Genomic DNA, 24356 nt, shown 5'->3' on the forward strand with positions numbered 1-24356 from the left:
TGAAAAAATTCTTCCTTGCTCAATCCCAATAAAGTTATCCATAATGCCATGGCTTCAGCTCATTACCCAGGCAGGAGAGCAAGTTAAGAAAGATGGGAATTCCTCCCCATGTTAAGATTTTTATGACCACATGATTTGAGTTATGATTACAACTGCAGAAAGTAATGAGTTTCCAGACTAAATTAATCTGATTTTTTTCTTTCTGTGACACCACCCTGAGGTAAACACACAAACAACTTTTGAGAGTAAACTGTAGCTAGATGGTAGTTAGGTGAGAGACTGTCTCTGTTTCTCATTCTTTCTGAGAAATAGAATTCCTACTTAATCCCCAGACAACCTTAGGAACCTTGGGGGCACCTTCCCAGACAACTGATTTGTTTGAGGCCCTGTATTTGAGCTCTTTAACTGTAGAAAGTCAATTCACCTTTTCTTATTTCCCAGTAGTTTCTTCTTTGAGACAGGCAACATGAATTATTCAGCAGAAGATCATTAATTTAGGGATATACCTTATATCAAAGGGCAGCCTTGGTAATCCATGAGGGAAAAAAAACAAACAAACATGGCCTCAAAGACCTCTACAGAACAGAAAACTTACTGTTTCCTCTTGCCATCTCATTTTTCAGGTCCACATATTCTTCATATAATGGCCTCAGCTGCTTGCCGACCTCAGACCTCCAGCCTTCCCAAACCCAGAGCCTTTGATTGTAATCTTTGCTCTTCTCCATTATGTCTTCCAAACCTGTTATTGCAAAGCACCCAAAGGAAAATAAACTTGCATTTGTAAAATTTGTATGTGTAAACAATTACATGAACTTTCAAGAATTAAAATTAAGGCTGGCAGACATAAGGTCATCCTATATAATAAAAGGGTAATATGCAAATTGAGCCTAACAGCAGAATGACTGGGAATGACTGGTCACTATGACACACACTGACCACCAGGGGACAAACGCTCAATGCAGGAGATGACCCCTGGTGGTCAGTGTGCTCCCACAGGGGGCGCTCTGCTCAGCCACAAGCCAGGCTGATGGCTGCCAGCACAGCGGTGGTGGTGGGAGCCTCTCCCGCCTCCTCAGCAGCGCTAAGGATGTCCGACTGCAGCTTAGGCCTGCTCCCCGTTGGCAAGTGGACATCCCCCGAGGGCTCCCAAGCTGCCAGAGGGATGTCTGACTGCCAGCTTGTGCCTGATCCCCCGGGGAACGGCCCTAAGCCAGCAGGTGGACATCCCCCGAGGGGTCCCAGACTGTGAGAGGGCACAGGCTGGGCTGAGGGACCCCCCCGAGTGCACAAATTTTTGTGCACCGGGCCTCTAGTAAAGTTATAAAATGAAATATCATGATTCACTAATTTCCTCATCCTTATTATAGTTCCAAAATATTTGAGGAGAAAATAAACCACTGACATCATTTAACTGCTAACTTAATTAAGTTACTTGAATGTGACAGAGTTTACAAATGTAGTTTTGTTAAGTGCTAAGTTTGTCTATGAGCTGAATCACATATTTGGAATCTTCTCACCTTTGGATTATCCGTGTGAAAGGCACAATGCCATTATCTAACATCAATTTCATTTTTAAAACTTGGGGAAAAAGTGAATATCATAATCACTGCTCAAAATTAATAGCTTACCTGAAAGTGTGAAGCACTCCTGTGGATTATTTGGGTTACAAACTTTTCCAGTACTGTAGATGGTGCTCATTTTAGTTAGAATTGTGTTCAACTGCAAATTAAAGATAATAAACACTTAAAATGAGAAATATGGAAAATAAAAGGCTAATGTAAAGATGTCCTTTTAGCCATGTGATTTTTTTTATTACTCCAAATACAGCAATTCACAACTTCTTTGCCAAGTATCTTCCTTTATGTAGGGCAAGAATATCTCAGTCAAATCTCCTCACCATCAGTTATCAACAGAGCCTTATAAACATGTAATAAAATATGTGAAGTGATTAAAATGAACAGAGCTACTAAAATCCAAAAAACATTTCTCACCTTCATATGCACGAAGTGCAATTGTTGTTACATTCTGCATTCACTGAGTGCACATTTATTGAACATCTACTATGTTCTACACTCTGACAATTCTGACATGAACAAGTCACTGGTCCTCAAGGACCCCACAGTCATGGGACAATGAGGGAGCCATGACATTAATAATTATATAACAGAGTGATACGGGCTATAACTGTCACCAAAAAATAATGTGGGAGTATGAGGAGGAGATTCAGGAATGGCTTCAAAGAGGAAGGCAAATTAGAGCTATGTCTTGGAAGAGAAGCAGAAATTGGTCAAGTAGAAAAGAGAGATGGAGGGCAGAGCCTAAAAGGTAAAAGGAGGTTGGGAAAGACATGGCCTTTTCCGGAAGTGATGACATGTTGAAGGAAACTAGAATAGTAGTGCAGGTTGAAGGAAGTGGAGGACGTGGGAATGGAGAGATAAGCAGCAGCCAGATTATGAGGAACCTTTTATGTCATACTGAAAAGTTTAAACTGTACCCTGTAGTTAGATTTAAAGGAGAGTAGACATAATAGAGTAAAGCAGTGCTACTCAAAATATGGTCCATGAATCAATGCAAATCAGCAAATGGTTTGTTTCCATTATGTGATAAGTATAGCAAATGAGAGAATAAATGTTTATAAACTTTTAAGACCATTTAATGTTTCCATGACATCTAGGCATGTGATGGATTGGTAATAAAAGAAGATGAGAAAGGGGGGAAGGGAGGAAGGGAGAGAGGGCTGGTTCTCTCCCACAGATGATTTAAGAAACACCAGATGAAATACCCTGTTTCCCCTTTTCCTATTTCCCGCTTCCATTATTCTTTCATTCTGCTACAAGAGTAGCTATTCTAAGACATAAAATAGATTCCAAGCTTAAAACTTCAACAAGCTCCCATAGTCCAAAGGAATCAACCCAAATTCCTTACCATGGCACAAAACCCCTCATGGTCTCTATCTGCCTGCTTTTTCAACCTCTCCCTTCTTCCTCTTCATTGAATTCATGCATCTTTGAGTCCCCCCACTTCCCAAACACTTCAAGCTCTTACATTTCAATGCTTTTCAGTTCTGGCTGCACATTAAAAGTATCTGGATCTTTGAAAAATAGAATGTCCGGTTCCAACTAGAATAGACCAGATCAATGGGCAAAGTTTCACATGGTATCTTTGTGGGAAAGATGGGGAAGCATGGAATGTACAAGATAATGTGGATTAACACCTAGTTAGTAAGTAAATCCAAAGAATGCAAAATAATAAATATCAACTTGTAAGAAGATAAAGGCCATATGGTTTCATCTTTCTTCTTCTCATACATTTTTTTTCTTTTTATAGATGCAGATTAGAACACAGAGTCCCAGAGGAAAAACAACTAAGAAAGAAGACTTTGATGTTAAATAGCCAAGTATTTCAATAGATTAGATGAAGGGTCTATAAACTATGATCTGCAGACCAAATCCTATCTGCTTCCTATTTTTGTAAAGTTTTATTGGAACAGGGCAACACCTATTTGTTTCTGCATTAGCTATGGCTGATTTCCCACTAGAACAGCAGACTTGGCTTATTGTGACAGAGACAATACAGCCCACAAAACCTAAAATATTTGCTATCTTTACCTTTACATAAAAGTTTGTTGACTCCTGGGCAAGAGAGATGGAATGAAACAGGGGTGAATATAGGCTTTCTCAAATTTGCACAAACTAGCCACCTAAGAATAGAATTTTAAAAGGTATCCCTTCAGAACATTTGGAGGCTTCATTGACAGTGACATTGATATGAGTCAAACATGGAATTTGTCAAAAAACAACAACACACAATCAAACAGCAAGACCTAATACTAGTATAGTTCTAGATTATCTTAGTAGATGTAGAGCACAAGGTGCAGAATGTTACATTGCTGCTCACCTCTGTGCAGACCAGAACCAACTCAGAGTGTTATGTTTAGCCTAGAGAGAAAAGAACTCAACTAGTTAAAAAAATATTAGCAGTCTTCATTTATTTAAAGACTATTATAAGAAAGAGTAATTTGTCTTTAGAAGGCAGAACAGAGTGGAGGTAAATCCCCTACCACTCAATGGAGTGAGTATCATTCCATCAATTAGAGGAAACCATATGTGAAACTGATGTCTTGGAAAGAGGTGAATAACCCATCCCTAAAGCAGTTTGAGCTGAGGTTCTTAGCCACTTGTTAAAGAGGTTGCGCCCTGAGCAAAGAGCGCCCCTCAGAGGAGCCCTGCATTGGGTTACGATGGCCCAGCTCTAGCTCTCCAAAAATAATAATAATAATAATAATAATAATAATAATAATAAAGAGGTTGCAGAGGAGAGTCAAGAATGAAAGGAGAAAAGAATTAGACTTCAATATGAGGTTTCTCAAGCTTGGCACTATTGACATTTTAGACCAGATAATTCTTTGTTGTTTGGGGATGTCTTGTGCATTGCATATGCTTAGCAGCCTCCCTACCCACTGGATGTCAATATCATCTCTGCCAAATTGTGACCACCAGAAATGTCTCCAGACATTTTTAAATGTCCCTGGGAGGCAAAAATCACCCCCAATTGTGAACCATGGACATAGACTAAGTGTGTTATTCAGGCTGCCTGGTCCTCAGGAAGGTAACCTCTGTTTAGGGTGTCCATATATACTACAGTTCCCAAACAATCCCAGTTTAACTCTGTATCCTAACATAATTATACATGTCTTCTTTCACTCTCAGAAAGATTCTAGTTTGGATGATAAATTATGTGGTCGCCCCACTTAAGCCCAGAGCTCTTTTTAATGTCAGCATGCCACTCTTTGCAGATAAAGGAAGCAGCCATGGGTGATATTAATGTGTTTTTTGTGGTTTTTTTTCTTTATTGATTAAGGTATTATATGTATCCTTAATGTTTACTATTCCCCAATATTTCAACTCTTGAGATCAATGCTAGAATGTTCACATACTTGTTTGCTCTTGTCTGGTGAGAGCACTGATGACCCATTCTGCTGAAGGACCTGCAATTGACGCCTGATTGTAGGATTCTGAATTTCTTGTAGTGGATAAGTTTGGGCAAGCTTGGACTGCTGTTCATAAAAGGCAGACCACTTGCTGTCGGCTTCATTCTGAAATGACAAAAATATAAAATTAAAGTCGGAATGACACTACTTGAACAGATAGAATAGAAGATATGGTCCAAAAAACATCTGGTGGAACATCTAATATTTCCTAAGTGTTTTAGTTCTCTACTTTGCTGAAGGTCGAGGCTTAGGTTAAGAGTGACCAGGACACTCCTGCTCACTCTCTCTTCTTGGCCCACTGCCTAGTTTTCCCAAGAGTCCTATCCCTAGAACTGGAAGTAAATTCTCACAGATGATTCACATTGTAGGACCCTGGAATTTATAGCCTTAGCACTGTGACATGTGTGAGTTTATCAGGATTCAAGGGTGAATGTTCAAAAGGGAGAGCTTAGTAGAGCTTAGCATGGATTTAATGTGAGTATAGCATCTAATGACTGTGGGAACCATGAGAAATGAGCACTAGTTTGCAATAAGCTCCATAGTGTCATGACTTACCAGATATTGTGATCTTAAATTATGTTCCCCAAAGAAGGTTGTCCAGAATATGGCCATTTGGTAGCCATGATGATTTTTACCATCAAATACCATCAAAAGAAACCAACAAGCACATGATGATGCCAGGACTCACTTCTCCCCCATCTTGAACATCAGCAGGCAAATGGACTCCTACAGACTTCTCTACTGCAGTCTTCCCTCAATGCTAAAATTTCCATTTATCAGACTAAAGTGAGCAATTACTTTGTACATTGTACTTCTCTGGACCATATAAAAGTGGTAGCATATGAGGCAAGCAAGAACTCCATTCTTCGACTAGCTGTGTGACCTTGGGCAGATTACTTAGCCCCTCTGAGCTGCAGTTACCTTATCTGTAAAATTAGAGTAATAATAAAACTTACTTCAAAGGATTGTTTTAAGGGTAAGAAGAATGAACAAATAAGAAAATGCTTAGTAGAGTGCCCAAAGCATCCTATGCATTCAAACAAAGTTTGCTATTTTTTTCTCTCTTTATTGCTTAAGGAAAGTTTCCTACTTTAGTACTTAATAGAAAAACATCCTTGTTCTTACATTGCTTGCAGTTTTATCTGATAGATAAGATATGCATCATGAATTTTTCATTAATGAGACATAACAGCCTAAGATAATATATATAAACTATGAATAAGTCAAGCAATTTCAGTTATAGGAAAAGAGAGATTCATTCAGACAACTAGATTTGGCCAAGCCCTCATGGAGAAGGTGGGACCTAAGACAGACTTTAAAGTAGGTAGGAGTTGGATGTGTGTAAAGTACTTTGAAAAATAATTTACCTCATTTGATCTTCTTAACAATCCCATTAGATAGAAAACCATTCCGTATCCATTTTTCATGTGTGCATTAAGGGTCTGAGAGAAATAATAGTGGAGCTGGTAATCATCTGCCAGCACCTGAATCTTGGATCCTGTAGTGGACAGACTCTAAGATAATTCCCACGATCCCTACTTCCTAGTGGTACACATTTGTGTGATCTCCTCCCCCTGAGTGTGAGCAGGACCCACTTCTAAGAAGTAGCATATACCAAAGAAGACAGGATGTACATGTTTATGTTATATAAGATTGTAATTTTTATCTGGCTGGAGGACTCTGTGTCCCTTGCTGATTTTGATGCAGCAAGATGCCATGTTGTGAACTATCCTGTGGAAATAACCACATGGCAAGGAATTAGGTATGGCCTCTGGCTGACATCCTGCAGGAAACTAAGGACTTCAGTTCAGCAGCATACAGGGATCTGAATGCTACCACTAAACATATTAGCGTGGACGCGATTCATCCCCTGTCAAGCCTCAGGTGAGACCACAGCTCTAACCAGGACGTTGATGGTAACTAGAGGCTCAGGAGCAGAAGATACAGCTAAGCCTTTCCTGGACTTATGACTCACAGAAGCTGTGAGTTAATAAATGTGTGTTGCTTTAAGCTGCTAAGCTTGTGGTAATTTTTTACACAATAGATAACTAATACAGATTCCAGGCATGACTGCACTTTTCAGGCCAAGTAATTTTACTTTTATCTTGTGAATTCTAGGGAGTCACTTAGGGGTTCCAAGCAGGCATTTGACATGATGGAAGTGGTGCATGGAAGTGATAACAATGGATCAGACAAGAGGTGAAAAGGTGGCAGCAGAAATGGAAAATGATTTATCTCTTTATTGAGCTCAAACAACCCCTCAGAAACTACTTCTCAATTAATCTTCACAAACAATATTATGAGGTAGTTATAATATCTCCATTTCACAAATGAGGGAAATGAGGCACAGAGTGGATAAGGAACTTTACCTAGGTCACACAACTAGTAATTGGAAGGAACCAGGATGCCAACCCAGATATATTTACTTCTAAAGTTAATGCTCTCTAACCACTGACTTAGATTGCATTCAACACATCCTAATCTTCTAACATGCATGAGTTGAAAGGAGTGAGCTATAGAAAGAATAATTTTGTCTACAGCACAGACTCATTGATGCAACCCAGTACTCAATTCTCAATCTCTACCCTTATTCACCCAATCCAGAATGATTTTCTGTCAAGCAAAATTTCTGGTAAAATTTTGATACTAAATGATAGGAATAATTTTGTTCTCAATCAACTTTGAAAACAACTCACCATTTCCTGCACTGTGCTAGTAGTGTAAATTAAACTTCTACACCAATTAAATAACTAACAGGTGAAACCTGAGTTCTGATCAGGTATCTACATGAGGACTCTGACCACCATCTATTTTGTAAGTAAAAGTTTATTGTCACATATTCACACCCATTTATATATTGGCTATGGCTGCTTTCACACTACAATGGCAGAGTAGGATAAATGTGGGAAAGCCCACAAGCCTGAAATATTTACTATCTGGGCTGTTACAGAAAAAGTGTTCTGATCTTTCACTTTGATCTATACACTTACAGGAAATACAGGGGACAAAAGAACATGTAAAGCAGCACTAAGAGTGCACAATCAGCAAACCTAGAAAGTGGAAGTTTCTATAGGACCAACAATTCAATTTCTCCACAAATAAATTGCAAAAAAAAAAAAATGAGAGAGGGACTCTATAGATTAAAAAAGGCTTGAAGTACATCCATCAAAACTACTGAAAGGAAATGACCTTGCTGGATTCTGATTCAAATAAACTAGCTGAAATTTTTTTAAAGGAGACAGTAGGGAACATTTGACTATTGACAAACTATATGATGATACTGAGGAATCATTGTTAAGTTTTTAGCATGGTAGTATTATTAAGGTTGTTGCAAAGATTCTTACTTTGAGAGCCACAAGTTGAAATACTTACACATAAAACTATATGGTGTTTGGGATTTCCTTCAAATAATTCAATAAATGTGGATCAGGGAGAAAAATAAAACAAGATTGGCCAAAGTGTTGATTGATAATTGGGGAAGCTGGGTGATGAGTATTAGGATATTCAATATACTTGTCTTTTTTCTTTCACATGTTTCAAAAATTTTATAAAGATACATACAATGGAATGCTATTTGGCAATAAAAGGAACAAAGGAATATTACATGCTACAGCATGCAAAGTAAAAGAAACCAGTCACAAAGACCACCTATTGTATCAGTGTATTGATAGGAACTGTTCAGAGCAGGTAAATCTGCAGAAACAGAAAGTAGATTAGCTTAGGGCTGGGGTGGAAAAAAGAGCGCTACTGGGCAAGTGGTTTCTTTCTGGAGTGGCTAAAATTTTCTAAAACTAGAGATGGTAATGATCGTGCAATTCTATACATAAACTAAAAAGCATTGAATTGTATGCTTTAAATTGGTGAATTTTATGCTGCATAAGTTACATTGCAATAAAGTTGTTAAACCCTGCAATAGTAAAAGCAAAGAAAAAATAATCACCTCATTCTCTAAGTCCTATAACAAGATCTGAAATCCCCATGGAACTGCTCTAAACCAAAGGATTTAGCCAAATTAATGTAATGCTCTTTTACCCAGGTACCTGGTGCACACTAAGAAGCAGCAGTAGTTACTCACCACCAGGCTACCCTCCCTAGGTGTAGCTGGTGGTTACCTGGCATCCAGTCAGAGTGCTTAGATCAATGAATAATTGTGCCAAATTTAGGTGTATTTAACCATGTCATGTTGAGTTGCTCAAGCTTAATTTCACCAAAATTACATCACTGAACTGGGACATTATCAAGTTTTCATGACAAAAGGAAACTAGTAAGAGCAAGGCCTCTGATATATTTCACCAATGTTAACTGTCTAGAGGAGGAATTTATCCATTCAAAAATTGTAATCTACTGAATTATCTTGACTGTACTCATCTACCCCCTTCCATTTCAAGAGACAAAGAAGTGACTCGCCCAAGGTTATCACAGCCAGCTCAGAAGAGTCATGTGAGCATCAGATTTCCTGAATTCCATTGTATTTGCAGCACAATGATCTTTTTCCAATCTGTACCTGTGTGTAGGTATTTGTGCGTGTCAGGGAGGGTGGGGCAGACTCATTGGAGATAGATGAAGTCGACATTCTCCTCTTGGGCACATAGTAGGAGTCTAAAATTCCCCTGTTCTAAGTTCACTGTGACGCCAGCCCTAAAGGCAGAGGAATCAAGGTTTAGGAATCAGAAATGCCCGAGAACTCTAGGGGATCCCAGAAACAAAGGGCTGAAGAAGCCCCAGAGAGTATCCAAAGGCTAACTATGGGCATCCTGCTCTCTCTTTACAGTTTCTTACAACTCCCCAAGAAATATTTATTAAGGGTTCTCTGAGACCTTTGAGGCTCCAAGAGGGCATTCTTCAACACCCACTTCAGCTGCTAGAGCAGCTTTAGTAGTTACTGACAATTACTGGGACAATGAACCAGGATGTCTCTGCCACAATAGGAAAAAAAAAAACCCTTTTGATTTTATATGGATCCTATTTCAAAAATCAAACCAACAATAAATTTACAAAAAAGGGACAGTGTAAAAAAAAAGTACTATTATTTTACTCAGAAAATAATTACAGTTTAATTGTGAATACTCAGTCTCAAACATGAGAACTATATTTGCTATAAAGGGGGCAATTTATTATATATTATATTACAAGTGTTTGATAATTTATTTTTACTGAATTTCTGAACTATTTGGGAACCTGTTTTGAACCAAGCTTTTCTCCTTATCTCGATCTGATGGAACTCTCCTAAGTAGGGAGCATTTGGGACACTACACTGATCAAGTTTTGATGCCTTCTATTATTTTAAGGTATGTTTACACAACTTGATCTAAAAATCTACATGCTAGGTCAGATTCATAGACTGACAAACCCAATATTTTGACTCTGAAATATGGCTCAAATTTCCCTTACCATAGTATCTATTGCTACAATAATACTACATAACAAAAAAACAAAAATCTTTAACGGTATAAGTGTATTTTTTTAGGTGCCTGGAATCACAGTAGTTGCCAGGAAGCTCTGCTGATATTGACTTGATTAGCTTACCACTTTGGGGGAGGGGGTGGTTTCTGCTGGGACAACTACTTCATGTATCTCTCATTCTTTAGCTGGCTAGCCCAGGCATGTTTTCATAGCAAAGGCAAAGGAGCAAAGGACAAGCCCCATCATTCAAGTCTATTCGAAGCCTCTACTTGCATCATGTCTGCTAACATCCCATCGATCTAATTAAGTGACATGATGAACACATTTACATCACTTTCAGTGGAATGGCACTGCAAAGTGACATACCCTTGGGCATTGATATAGGAAAGGGTAAAGAACTGGGTCCCTCAATGTACTTGACCATACTTCCTTACCCGGAGAGGATCTACAATCCTTACATTTGCTAAAATACTTCAAGAACCTATTTATAGTTTTCAATGTCTCACTTTTCTAGATTAAAGAATAGCCTAGTTTTCATATTACTCGGCAATAAAAAAAAAAGGAAATCTTGCCATTCTCAATAATATGGGTGGACTTAGGGGATATTAAGTGAAATAAGTCAGACAGACAAAGACAAACACTGTATGATTTTACTTATATGTCAAATCTAAACAAAATAAAATAAAAACAGACCCATAGATACAGAGAACAAGCTGATGTTTGCCGAAGGGGAGGGAGGTGGCAGGGTGGGGGGGGTTGAAAAAATGAATGGCCTAGTTTTACAAGTCTTACCAGTTTTACCACCTATGATGTAAATAGCGCTTCCTTCTATTTGTTATAAATTTATCTCTTTTGAGCTTTTAAAAGTACCATGTTTCTAGCATGAAGAGATTTGGCCAATACAATTGTGAAAATGCTATCCTTTCCTGTTTCTCCTCAGACTAATTTTTTTTTCTTTGTGAGTCAGGCTTTGTACAGCTAATTCTGCTTTCCCTCCTAATTCTTTCTGAACTCCTTAAATCGTTCCAGTTGCTCTCTTTGGGGGAAAATTCTTCATTTCTAAAATGGACACCAGCAGCATTTCTAAGCATCCTGCTCATCTTGGTACCTCTCATAGCACCTGCTGCAGTGCCTGTTTCATTAGGATATATATATTATATATATATTATATATATAATATATATATAATATATATAATATATATATAATGATAAGAGAATAGAAGAAAGGGCCATTTCCCTCCCTGCCTATTGCTCCCCTCCCCAGGTAAACTCACACAGGTGCACCTAAGTGCACCCTTCACCACTGCTTGAGGAAGGAGATATTGAGCCCCTGCTTGCTTCTTGCATTCAAATATTTTCACTCTCCTTGAAGAGGCCCAAACTTTCTGCTGTTTGGTCACACTTCATGTTTATGTTCTTTCGTTTCTGGCCTTTGCTCTGATCAATAGGTGCAATTCAAAATTAATAGCACTTAGTGATCCAGAGATGATTTCAGTAAACATCACTATATATCACTCTATAACAGGCCTTCTCAGTCTCTGGGCACTCAACAGAAGTGTTACAAGTCTCTTCAGTAATTTCAACTCCCTCTCACATTCATAACAATGGTATCTTATTTTTCCATGCTCACAAGCATCAAGTCCTATTCTGGTGGTTTTGTGTACTAATTCAGTCTTCTGAATGGCCTTATAAGGCAAACATGAAGGTTATGTTATTTTTTACAGACAAAAAAACCTAAGGTGCAGAGAGGTTAATTAACTAGTTCAAATTCACTCAGCTAGAAAGTGGTGGAGCCGGATCTGGAGTTTGACAGTCTGGCTCCAGAACTCTTACGCATGATGCTGGTACAACTTCATCTCCACCTACTGGACCATTCAGCTGAACATGAAAACAAATACACAATACACTACAAGCACCTCCAACAGAGATCAAATAAAAAGTAAGAAAAGGGCAACGATGAAGAGATGAAAAAGAGGTATGACAAAAACATGAGACAAGGAAAACATGATATTCTCTGACACACTGGGCTGTCAAAATCTCCTGGATTTCTTTGAGCTTTAGAAAAAGAAAAATTAAAAAAAAAACACTCTGTTTACAAATTTCAAATAAAATAGTAGGTATCAGATTTATTCTGTCCAGTGAATGATAGTTATTTAATTTAAGCATACAAACTTACTAATTATTTGAAAAAATAAACTTCTGAACTACATTTTTGAAGGAATGTATTGCCGTACAATTGCCACAAAAATTTATTTCTTAAATAACGTTGCTCAATATCCAGCACTAAAAGTGGAAGAATACTTCTTTGGGATCTGTAAGAGAAGAAACCTTAAACCCGTATACTCATCTAACAAAACATCTTGCTTTCCCAGAGCATTCTGAGATTTGTCAGAACTGTTTTAATTGTATTTTTTCTTGGAGGGCTCTGGGTGGATTCTGTGACTTTTGCAAGTCCCTCGGAGAGAGCTCTGTGACAGCGAAGAAAGAAATTCCTAAGTCCAGCCTCACCCAACCAATTGTTAGATAATTACTATCTAGCTCTTTCACCAAGCCTCCAGGTGCATTTTTCAGTTAACATATTATTTTAGAGAGTCTCTAGATATTCCTGTTCACATCACTAACTTATGGCATTTCCATGAAATGCTTTGAAACCCTGACAATTATAGTAGCAACCTTATGAGGCATGTTCACTGTTTTCCGAGCATCTGAACTGAGACCAGTGAACTATTTTGTAACAATTTTCCAAATGAACCCCAAGTTCAATTAAGTTTAGTCATCTGGGACTTCAGAATCAGAAATACTGAAGCAAATATCCAACTTCCCAGCTCAGAGTATTTCTTTGATTTCCATTTTCAGTTGTATGGGCAGTAATCTAACCTGTAAGAAGCAATAAATGCTCATATGAAGCCATGCACACTCACCATTTTTTGGACATTCTCGTCGGTAATATTGGTGTTATAATCCCAAGAAGCGAGTGCACTTTCATGAGACAGGTCTTCAGCTTTAGAGTTAAAATTGTCCAAAAATATCTTGGCCTTTTCCTCAGTGGAGGATTGAGCAGCAGCTACAGCAACAAGGCTGAGAAAGAGCCAGGAAGAGCCTGACATCTTTCCCTGTGCGCCAAGATCCCATTCACTGAAGAACTTCCCCTAGAGTAAAACCTCTTCATGAGTTTTTCTCTCTCATCAGCCTTTGAACTTGGGTTGGGCACTGAGCGGGGAAGACAGAAAAAAAAAGAAGAAACAGTAAACAATCTGATGAACCAATAGAAAGTTCATCCTAGAGAGGACAGATATGTACGCATATTTTAAAATGATTTTTAAAGTAAATCAAATAAACAAATGTTATTCATTAATCCCAGAGAATCATAGCTTTCCTAGCTTTTATGGCCAAATCAAAACTTGTACATTTGGTTAATAAGTTCTTAAAAAGCTGTTAAAAAATACACTGAAGGTGTTATAATTTTACAGTGACTAAAGAAGCCTCGAATTAAGGATCATGTAAGCAATATTGTTACTTATCTGTTTTTCAGACAATTCCATTTAACAGTGAGTTATCCCTACTTTCTTTTTATTTCAAGCTTATATTCACAGAAACTATCTACTTGGGTAACATTTTCCCTTCCTAAATAAATCACGTAACCCTTGTATTTATGAAATTCATTTCTTTCTGATACATTTTAAATTTCACAATTATCTTTCAAAATAATAAGACTACCCTCCACTCCACAGGTTAACTCTCCTGATCTAGCTTGGAAAAATTTAAAAAGGTTCAGTTTCTATTTCTGAGATGACTATGGTAAACACTGGTTCTATGGCTGACTTCATTGTGTGCCTCCTTCCCTTTCACTTACCTGTTCAAACCTCAGGCAAAGTCACAGGGAAATGAGAATGCCTCTGCATGGTATGAAATTCAAGGAGTGTCCATGTCAAGCTCTGGTCATCTTTAGCCATAGGATCATGGCAATATAGAGTTCAAAGAAATTTCAGTAGTTATCCTGGTGAATCTTCAGGAGCCAAATCAGTGTTCTCATTCAGAAGGTGTAGGTATTCATGCCACAGATAAAAGAGAGGAGCCTCTTTAAATGGCAAGGCTCGTGGGTCTGGGTGACTGTGATTATGAAACCTTCACACAGGGGAAACATTTCTTCACCTAGAAAAACAAGTCTTCCAGGTCCAGGTGAAATTACAGTAATTAAGCCTGTAAAAAAGTTTTCATCTCTTCCCCTTACTCCAAAGCTGTACATATTACTGTAGAATAGGAAAAATAATTAAAAGTAAGTGTTTTCCATTATAATTATGTCATTTAAGCATTACAAACAATCTAGAGGTAAATATTTTTATCACCATTATACAGATTATGAAACTGAGACCCAGAGAAGTTAAACAAATTGTCAAACCTCATTCACCTGATAAGTGATAGAGGCTGGATGCAAATGCAAGCAGCTTGATTCTAGAGTACAGGTCTTTAAGTTGCAGTCAGCCAAAGAGCAGTGATGGGGTGTAGATCAACACCAGCAGAGGAACAGTGCCGATGCTGTTTGTCTGTGAAAATCATGGATTTTGGTCCCACCACATCAAAAAGAGATTCTTACTGCCATTGATGTGACTCATCGTACACGAATCTTTTAAGAAGTTAAGGAGTTGATAAATTTAAGTAATTACAACAACAAACTTTAAAGAAAGTAACATGGGGGGGGGAAATCAGTGAAATTTCAGTAAGGCACCTCCCACGTTTGAGGAGCTGAGATCTACTCACTTCTCACAGGCATTAGGAGAATAACCAGTCACGAAAAGAGGGAACACAGCATAAGGCTCTGAACAAAGAGCTACAATCCTACCTTAATAAAAGCTGAAACAAAACTCTACTGAGGTCACTTCCTGAATGAAGCTAGGGTTCAGGAAAAAAAATGGGAGTAGTCCAACTTCAATTCACTAAGACAGAACATAAAATTAATGTATTCAAATTAAAATGGAGAAAGCAGGATGTAAACTCTGAGAGCTAAAAACAGTGTCAAAGAGCCTGAGATAACAGCGAGGCAGGAAAGTTCTGGAAGCCAAGAAATTTTGAGAAGCAAGGGAAATAGGTAAACTGTCCGCAATAATTCTGTAGGAAAATCAACTCAGTGATGGCCAACTGCAAGTAGTGACTGTATTGGTGGAATTTTTTCACTCTCCAATGAGAAGATGTCACTGTTCTGACACCTATCCAGAAGCATTCAGCCCATTCTGAAAATGCAAATAAATACACTAAAGACCCAGGGGGTGGGACCTATATAAACAACTGGCCTAAAGAAAGGATTGTCATTGAGAAAGAATGAAACCAGAGAACATTAGGAGATTGGAGATGCAGAAAACCTGTTCTACTTCTCAAAAAGGCTGGAGGGTGAATTTTATAAAGGTATAAAGGGTAGAAGGAAGAGCTCTTGATCTTGACATCTCACAAAACTATAAAATATAATTTGTAGAATGTGGTTTGCACTTGGAAAATATATATCTCAGGCCCTAAATATACTGTACTAGAGGCCCTGTGCACGGTGGGGTCTGGCTGGCCTGCCCCGATCTGGCAAATGGGGCCAACCGGCTGCGGAGAGAGGATGCAGGAAGTTGACTGGCCAGCCCTGCCACCTGGTCAAACTCGTGGTTGAACTCCCAGTTGAGGGGATAATTTGCATATTAACCTTTTATTATATAGGATACCTAGGGATTCACTAGGAACAAGTCAAATGTTGCCTGCCTTATTTCCTTTTGGATAAAAGAATAGAAGAATAAACAAACAAACAAGCAAACAAACAAACAAAGACACAGTGTATCTTCCATTCCAATAAGGGATTTAACAAAGTGTAAAGTTCTACCAGATAGATCTAAATGTCCCCACAATAACCACACACTGTAGGATTAAGCATTCCTCTGATCAACAATAGTTCATGTCCAAAACAACAAGAATTTTGATTCAATAATGATTTATTGTCTACCTACTATATGCCAGGCACTATTCTATATGTTGGATATACTAATACACTAATAAATAAGACAGGAAATGTTCCTGTGGCTATCATATTATATGACATTGGGTAGAGGAAAGAAACAAATAGCTGATGATAAATTCTATGGCTTTGCAATAAACAAGAAAGGAGGATGGTAAATGATGGGGATGAGAGGGGTGACATTTCGCAAAGACCTGAAGGAAGGGATGAAAGCTGTGTGTATATCTAAGGGAAGACTGTTCTAGGCAGAGGGAACAGCAAGTGCAAAGAGTACAGGCAGATCTCAAGAACATGAGAGGCCTTTGTGGTCAGAGCCCAGGCTGGGTGCCACACCAGGAGGGCCTTACAGACAATTGTAGGATTTTGGTTTTTACTCTGAGTAATGTGGGAAGACACTGGAGGGCTTCCAGCAGAGAAGAGATCTGGCAAAAGTTTTAACTGAATCACTCTCACTGCCAATTAGTAAGCAGACACTAAGGGACGAGGGTAGATGCAGGTAGACCAGCCAGGGAGCTACTACAGCAACCCAGTCAATCAGGTTGAATAAAAGCTTAATATGAGCTGTAAATCCAACTTGGCTTCCCAACAAAAGGCAAATCCATCTTAGATTCTCTTACGCTTTGTTAATACAAGTATTATATGCAAATTAATTTAGAGCATCATGCTCATTTCTGATAACCACAATGTAGAGAGACATGGGAGAGCATCCAGAGGAAAATAAATAAATGGATCTAAGATAATGTCATCTGAAGCACAGTTCAGACATGGAAGAGAAGACAGGGTGGACAGTTCTCCTCCATCATGGGGCCGTCATTTAGAAGACTTAACTAGCATAACAGATTTACTCTGCCACTTCTTACTTGTGTGATTTTAGGCAGGTAATATTCCCTGTACCTAATTTCCTTATTTCAAAGCTGATAATAATCTCATAGGGATGGTATAAGTATTATATGAATCAATACTTGAGAACACAGAGAAGAATGCTGTGAGCCTAATAATAAAAGCCACTCGAAATGAGAGGAGCTGTGTCATAATTAGGGAACTTTGAGAAGTGAGGGAAACGGGAGAATTGTCCATAGTAGTTCTGTAGGAAACTGGTATAGTCCAAGAATAAACAGGCTCACATAAACAAAACTAAAATGTACTGCTTGGGTTATACCAGTTTTGCATTTTTAAACCATTTAAGGTAGAAATGTTTCTAAAATATATTCCATCCTAATCAGGATATTGCCTGTACATTATTTTGTATCTCTCTTTTTTTTTTTTTACAATGACTCACTGTCATCAATTTGAAAATTGTTTACTGACTAAGCTGTAATGTGACATGACAATGTCTTCAAGGCTTTACATTGAATGGCTCCAAACAGCTTTATTGCTCTTAATTCTGCTATCTGTGTAGGCTTTGAATTCACTGTCACTTCTTGAAGAATCTACTTCTAGTAGCCCTGCCCACCATAAATCCCCTCCCTGTTTCTGATATGCTACCAGCTAAAACCTAAATGGAAACTAGATAACCATGGAGTTCAATCAGAGAGCTCCCTCTTCATAGGCTCAGATCTGAGGGTGGGTCTCCACTCTGCTGGAGCAAAGTGCATAGACTTTGAGATCCATAGCGCCCTTATTGCTCATACTTTTTACATACTTCCAATACTGTAGCCATAAATGGTGAGATTGCCAAATAGCTCTAGCAAAAGCTTCTTCAAATTCCTCAAGTTGAGAGGATAACTTCGGTAAACTTCAGAGGAAAAAATTATGCTTCAGGCAATTTCTTAAAATTGATAGAATTAATGCTTCTGACAGAAATAAGAAAGCATATCAAGAATATAAAGCGTATAGAGTTTAAAACTTACTTGGCCAAGAATTGTTTTCATTTGGTACAATTGGTTTTGACCACATATTTATTATAAAAAGTGAATTTATAAGTACTTTAGAGAAAATAAATAAGTTGGCTTTTTAGCCCAAAGGAAAAGCTAAAACTCTTTCCTGTTTACATTTCTAGTTGGATAGTGGTCGTTTTTTCCCTATAGATAGAGCAAATATAATCTTCAGTAGCCAAACTGAAAAATATTTCCAACAAAGTTCAAACTTGGGAGGACGAACTGGATTTCAGGGAGTTTGTACTGATTATCAATGACCTGATTTTATGATAATACAGTGCTTGCCATGTAACCCTAATTTATTTTCATACCCAGACTGAAAAATGTCAGGCAACACTAGAGCCACTAGCATAAATTTACATCTAGAGCCATAGGAGCAAAACTTGAGCCTTTATCCTAAGGAAAATTATAATCCATGGCAGAGTTTGAACAGAGGAGTGACATATCTCACTTACCTTTGAAAAGAATCACTCTGCTGTGTGGATAACAGACTACATAGGGGCAAGACTATAGGCAGAAAGACTAGTAAGGAGGCTATTGAAATAATCCAGGTGAGTTATGATGGTCGCTTGATGCTAGCAGTAAAATTTGTGAGAAGTGGCTGGATCTTGAATACATTTTAACAGTAAAACCAACAGGACTTACTGGTGAATTGGATGTGGGCTGTGAAAGAAAAAGAGTCAAAGATTACTACAGGGTTTTTAGATTGAACAAGTAGAAGGACAAGGTTGACATCTATTTAGATGGAGAAAGTTGCAGGTAAAATAGTTTGAAGGGAAGAGTAAGAGTTCAGTCAAGTTTGCGATATATGTTAAAGATTAAAGTGAGGGTGTTGAGAAGGCAGTTAAATAAACAAATCTGTAGCTTGGTGGAAAGATCAGGGATGGGGATAAAAATTTGAGAATTGTCAGCTAGAGATAGTTAACCAAATATGTCTTTTCAGTTAAGACCAAAAGGAAACAATATTAATTCTTCACACTCCCAATGTGCTGAAAACTATTACTTAGTCCCAACCTTGAAAGGAAATTTGGATGGATAAATAAAGAAAAATGTTACTTGAAACAACCCCCAGTCCCGAGGAGCCATCTGTGAACTAAACAGGGAGGTTCATGAATTTGGCCAGAGCATTACATTTTTTCATTGGTTTATAGCAAAGTAGACACATCTCAGGAGGACAAGAAGGTTGACTTGGACCAAGGAAGGGAAGGCAGCTGACATGAGAGATGGTCAAAGTCAAGTAGCTTAGAATCAGTTCAGGTCAAGGCCAACTGGGCATTTAAAGCATAGAAACCTCCTTTTGGAACCAGCTTCTGCCTCCCAGCTAGAGTATGAGGTGACTAAAGATTTTACACTTTGGTTAATTGGTTAATAGTTCCCAATTGGCTCTAAATAGCTTACAATAAGCCTGCATCCCTATTGGCCTCTACCTCAGGCTTCAGAATGAGGCCATGTTTTCTGATCCAACTGGATCACTCTCACTGCCGATTAGCAGAGGTAAGCTTGCTTTCTGGTCTAAAGGACAAAGAGAACTTTGTTAAGGCTTTGAAGTTTTCTTCTAGATTATCCTGTAAGACTCTTCCCAAAGATGCTAATGTTTATTTGATTGTAGAACTCCTTTGTTGTCTCTCTCTCTCTGGAACCCAAGCAAGTGGGAGATGTAGCAGAAAGTACAATGAATCCAGTTTCCCAAATTGAAGAGATGGGGAGTGGATAAATCACATTATAAATCCCGAGTGCCTAACATCTGAACTTCAAGGAGGATCAATCTGGAAGTTAAAAATTGAAGGGTAGCCTGGCTGGTATGGCTCAGTGGTTGAGCACTGACCTATAAACCAGGAGATCATGGTTGGATTCCCATTCAGGGCACATGCCTGGGTTGTGGGCTTTATCTCCAGTAGAGGCTGTGCAGGAGGCAGCCGATCAATGATTCTCATCACTGATGTTTCTATATCTCTCTCCCTCTACCTTCTTCTCTGAAATCAGTAAAAATATATTTTTAAAAGGGTAAAAGCTTTAATCCCATGTTCACATGATTACATTCAATTGAAATTATAATGGATCAGCCTTACTGTTACTTCATTCTTTGTCATTAAAGGCCCTCCTGATACTTGCCCACCTGTCTTCAATCTCGTCAGGAAACTTCTTTGGTTAATAAATATGTTCAGTGCCTAGAAAACTATACAACATAAATCCCAAGACAGCATGCATCTTTCCTGGAGACAGTCAGAATGTAGTGGATATTGAGGATATTAATTTGGATTCTATCCAGAAAGGAATCAAGGCCTTATGGCCTTGGAATTTGGATAATGCCTTTGGGCTACAAGATGTTATTTTCTTATCTCAGTGACTCTGAATGGTTTAATTTAAGATTAGGCAAAGCTTCAGCAACCTCTGTGAGGGTGACATCAGTAAGCAACTGAGAAAATTGAAAACTTGAGAAAACACTTGCAGGAGCTCTCATACTGAGTGTTTTTCTCTTCTCGGCCTTTTCACTGGATTTTGTGATTGGTGTTACCCAAAGCTTTTTTTTTTCCTCTCCCCTATTGCAACACTGGAATCTCCCTAAAATTAGCCAGGAGCAGGAGTCAGTTACAGCTCACTGGGTAGCTTGATAATATTTAGGAAATACTTCGGCATCCCCTCTGAATTTATTTGGTGAAGAAGTCCTTAGGCCCATGTTTTATACAAATTCAATATGAACCTGAAATTCAGGAATAACTCCAATACTTCAATAAAATGGTGCTGAAAACCTATGATGCTTAAGAGCACAGACACTCTAGAGACACTTTTGGTAGTCTGGATCCATGCCTCAAAGTAACACTCTCCTTAGTAAACTGGATAAACAGTGGGGGTGGGAGACAAAAATCTCCACCTATTACTCAATTGGAATTTCAACCCTGGCACTCCTCTAAGGAGAAAGCTACTGGTAATAAAAATTCAGAGTTTTCAAGGCTCAGGACAAGGCAGCGCATTAGGCCAGGCCCCAAGACACTCATCAGTGAGCATTAGGCCTTGGCAATCCAGTACCTTGAAGCTCTCCACTGGGGCCACAGAGCTTCTGACATGTATGGAGATGCTGTGGTCAAGCTGCCAACTAGAATAGTAATAGGGTGATGAGTAAAGGCAGAATGGATAAAAAAAAATTACCTAAGTTTTGTTTAACAAAAAGAGGAGGAGAAAATGAGAAAGAGAATTCTAGGGCATTAACTAGAAAATATGGATCTGTCTTTATATATTATAAATAATGGTTGATATTGATATGCCATGAACTGTGTTAAACAATGTATCAGCATTATCTTCTGGAATCCTCACTGTCACCCTATGAGTAAGGAACTATTATAATTTCCATTTAATAATAGTATACATGAAGACTTAAAGAGGCTAACTAAACAGCCCAAGTCTAATTAAAAAGTGGAGGTGACCACATTTTAACCCATTTATTCATCATAATGCTCAACTAATTAGGGAGAGGGCTTTGCAAATATTTACTATAGGATATCGGTAGTATCTTGTAAAACTACTTCTTCACTTCTCCTTGTATCAACATCCTTTACAATGTGACTTTGCAGCATCCCCCATCAAGAGATATAATGTATTTCCTTTCTTCTTGAATCTGCTTTGGCTAATAGAATGTAGCAGAAGTAATAGTAGGCCAATTCTGAAGTTAGGCCTCAAGAATATCTCTCTCTCTCTCTCTCTCTCTCTCTCTCTCTCTCTCTCTCTCTCTCTCTCTCTCTCTCTCTCTCTCTCTCCCTGAGAGCCAAATAGCAACACAGTGAACAAGACTGAGCTGAACTCCTGGAGAGTGAGAAACCACTGGACCAGAAATGAGACAATCACACTCAGGCCGTTGTGTACCAGCAAGCCTCCAGCTTCTCTGGCAACTGACCTCAGATGTATGAGTGAGAGCAGCTGAGAACAGAACTTCCCGGGTGAGCACAGACAAAATTGTCAACCCATAGAATCATGAACTAAATAAATGGCTGTTGTTTTAAGCCATGGGTTTTTGAGGTGGCTTTTAATGTAGCAAAAGCTAATTGATACATTCTCTTAACTTTTCCAAAGTCTTTCCAAATTATCTGTTTAGTCAGGATACTTTGGGGCTGCAAGTAAGAAGCCACTCTTACTCAACTGCTTAAACAATAAGGAAAACATATTAATATACACATAAAAGACTTGACATGTTAAATCCAGGGTTGGTTAACTTAGTGGCTTAATGATATCATCAAAGACCCTGGTTTCTTTCATCTTTCCACTGTATCACCCTCAGCATGTTGACCTCTGCTCTGATTAAAGCTTCCCTTGTGGTCAGTCACAAGATGGCTACATTCATTTCAGGCATCACATCTAAAAACAACAATGTGGGAAATGAGGAACTGTTTCTTCCTGTGAATCTCTCTTTTTTAATGAATTTTTATTTATTTTTATTTTTTAATATATTTTTATTGATTTCAGAGAGGAAGGGAAAGGGAGAGAGAGATGGAAACATCAATGATGAGAGAGAAACATCGATGGGCTGCCTCCTGCATGCCACCTTTTGGGGATTGAGCCCACAACTCGGCATGTGCCCTGACCAGGAATCAAACTGTGACCTCCTAGTTCATGGGTCGAGGCTCAACCACTGAACCACACTGGCTGGCTTCAATGAATTTTATAATAACAAGGGAAACTTCCCCAGGGGACTTGGATAAATGGATTAAACTAATAAAGTATACATCTGGTTTATGTTGGAAAATGGTAGACATCCAACTAAACTTGGTTCTGCCTTAAGGAAGCAGGAAGGCATGTCTTTCATATAGGTAATATAGCTAGTGCTTTGCCACCCACTGTAGAGGGGTTGTTTCTAGGGATATTTTCTGTAAAGTAATTTTATTCCAACCATGAGTTTGGGTGCTTATGAATTTCAGGCACAGAAGACAGAACATGCAAGATCTTCCTGAACTGTACCTTGGTCTGGAGGGAATTTCCATCTTAGTATCAATATCATGCTGATGTCTCTACCCACTGACTATGTAGGATATAAATATATATAAAAAGCCAGTGTCCGTGACGACCAGGATGGCCAAACGATCGGTCACCATGAGGTGCATTGAGCACCTCTCGGTTCCTCCCCCACGGCCCACAGGCTCCAATCGCAGCAAGGTGGGTGGCAGGCAGGCAGGGCAGCGAGCATGGTGAGCAGCGGTGGGCAGGTGGGCGGTGCTGCAAGTGCAGCAGGGCAGCGGGTGGGTAGGCAGGGAAGCGAATGGGGTGAGCAGCAGCGGGCGGGTGGATGGGGCAGCAAATGAGGTGGGGCGGGTGGTGGGCAGGTCTACAAGCAGGTGAGGCAGGCGGGTGGGTGGGGCGGCAAGCAGTGGTGGGCTACCAAACACGATTTTGCACACTGGGCCTCTAGTAACCAGATAAGAGTGGGCAAACCATGTTAACTCCTTACCCAATAAATGAGATGTATGAGAGAATGCAAACCCTGTGGAACACATAATCTCTGGCTCATACAATCTGTGTTGTTGGAAAAATTTTACTCAGATGACACACATAAAAGATGATGTGAATAAACTCTAATTTGTAAGATTACAAAAGTTTTCATGTTTTCAGAGAATTAGAAGGTCAGCATGGGCCCAAGAAATCAGGTAAGCTTTCTGAAGGAGATGAGACTCTGAATCATAAAGACTACTACTACTAATAACAGTAACAATAATAATATTGAAATTTTGTTGCATGCTTATTATGTGCCTGGCAGAGTTTAACTGCTGTACTAGTATATGTTCTCCCTCATTTAATCCCCACAACAACTCTATGCAGTGAGCAATAGCACCATCCTCATTTCTAGGTGAAGACAGTGGGCACTGAATCAAGATCACAAAGCTGTAAAGCAATGAACTGGGATTCAAACCTCAGCAGTCTGGCTTCAAGTCCATACTCTTTGTGGTCAGAAAGGGATTTTTGAAACAATTCTTATTGCAGACATGGAAGAGAGGGATAGTCAAGGCATGAAGAAGCATAAAAGGCATGGAGGGACAGCTCAAAAAATGGATGACATCAAACTTGCATTAGTTACCAACACAGTTTCTCCTTGCACTTACTATATTGCACTTATT

The 24356-nt window shown here is 38.8% G+C and overlaps 1 protein-coding gene across 1 annotated transcript in view; it reads right to left on the reverse strand.

Moving 5' to 3' along the window:
• Positions 1-13511, reverse strand: part of ACE2 (angiotensin converting enzyme 2) — a 39082-nt gene extending 25571 nt beyond the window's left edge. Inside the window, exons 1-4 of the mRNA XM_081081848.1 lie at positions 13317-13511; positions 4937-5095; positions 1629-1719; positions 596-739 (exon numbers count right to left, since the gene is read on the reverse strand). Coding sequence (XP_080937974.1) covers positions 596-739; positions 1629-1719; positions 4937-5095; positions 13317-13502 — 580 coding nt within the window. The 5' untranslated portion in view covers positions 13503-13511. The remainder of the gene's footprint in view (positions 1-595; positions 740-1628; positions 1720-4936; positions 5096-13316) is intronic.
• Positions 13512-24356: the final 10845 nt, after the last annotated feature.

This window comes from Myotis nattereri (genome assembly GCF_964212035.1).
Source record: "Myotis nattereri genome assembly, chromosome: X".
Classification (NCBI taxonomy): domain Eukaryota; kingdom Metazoa; phylum Chordata; class Mammalia; order Chiroptera; family Vespertilionidae; genus Myotis; species Myotis nattereri.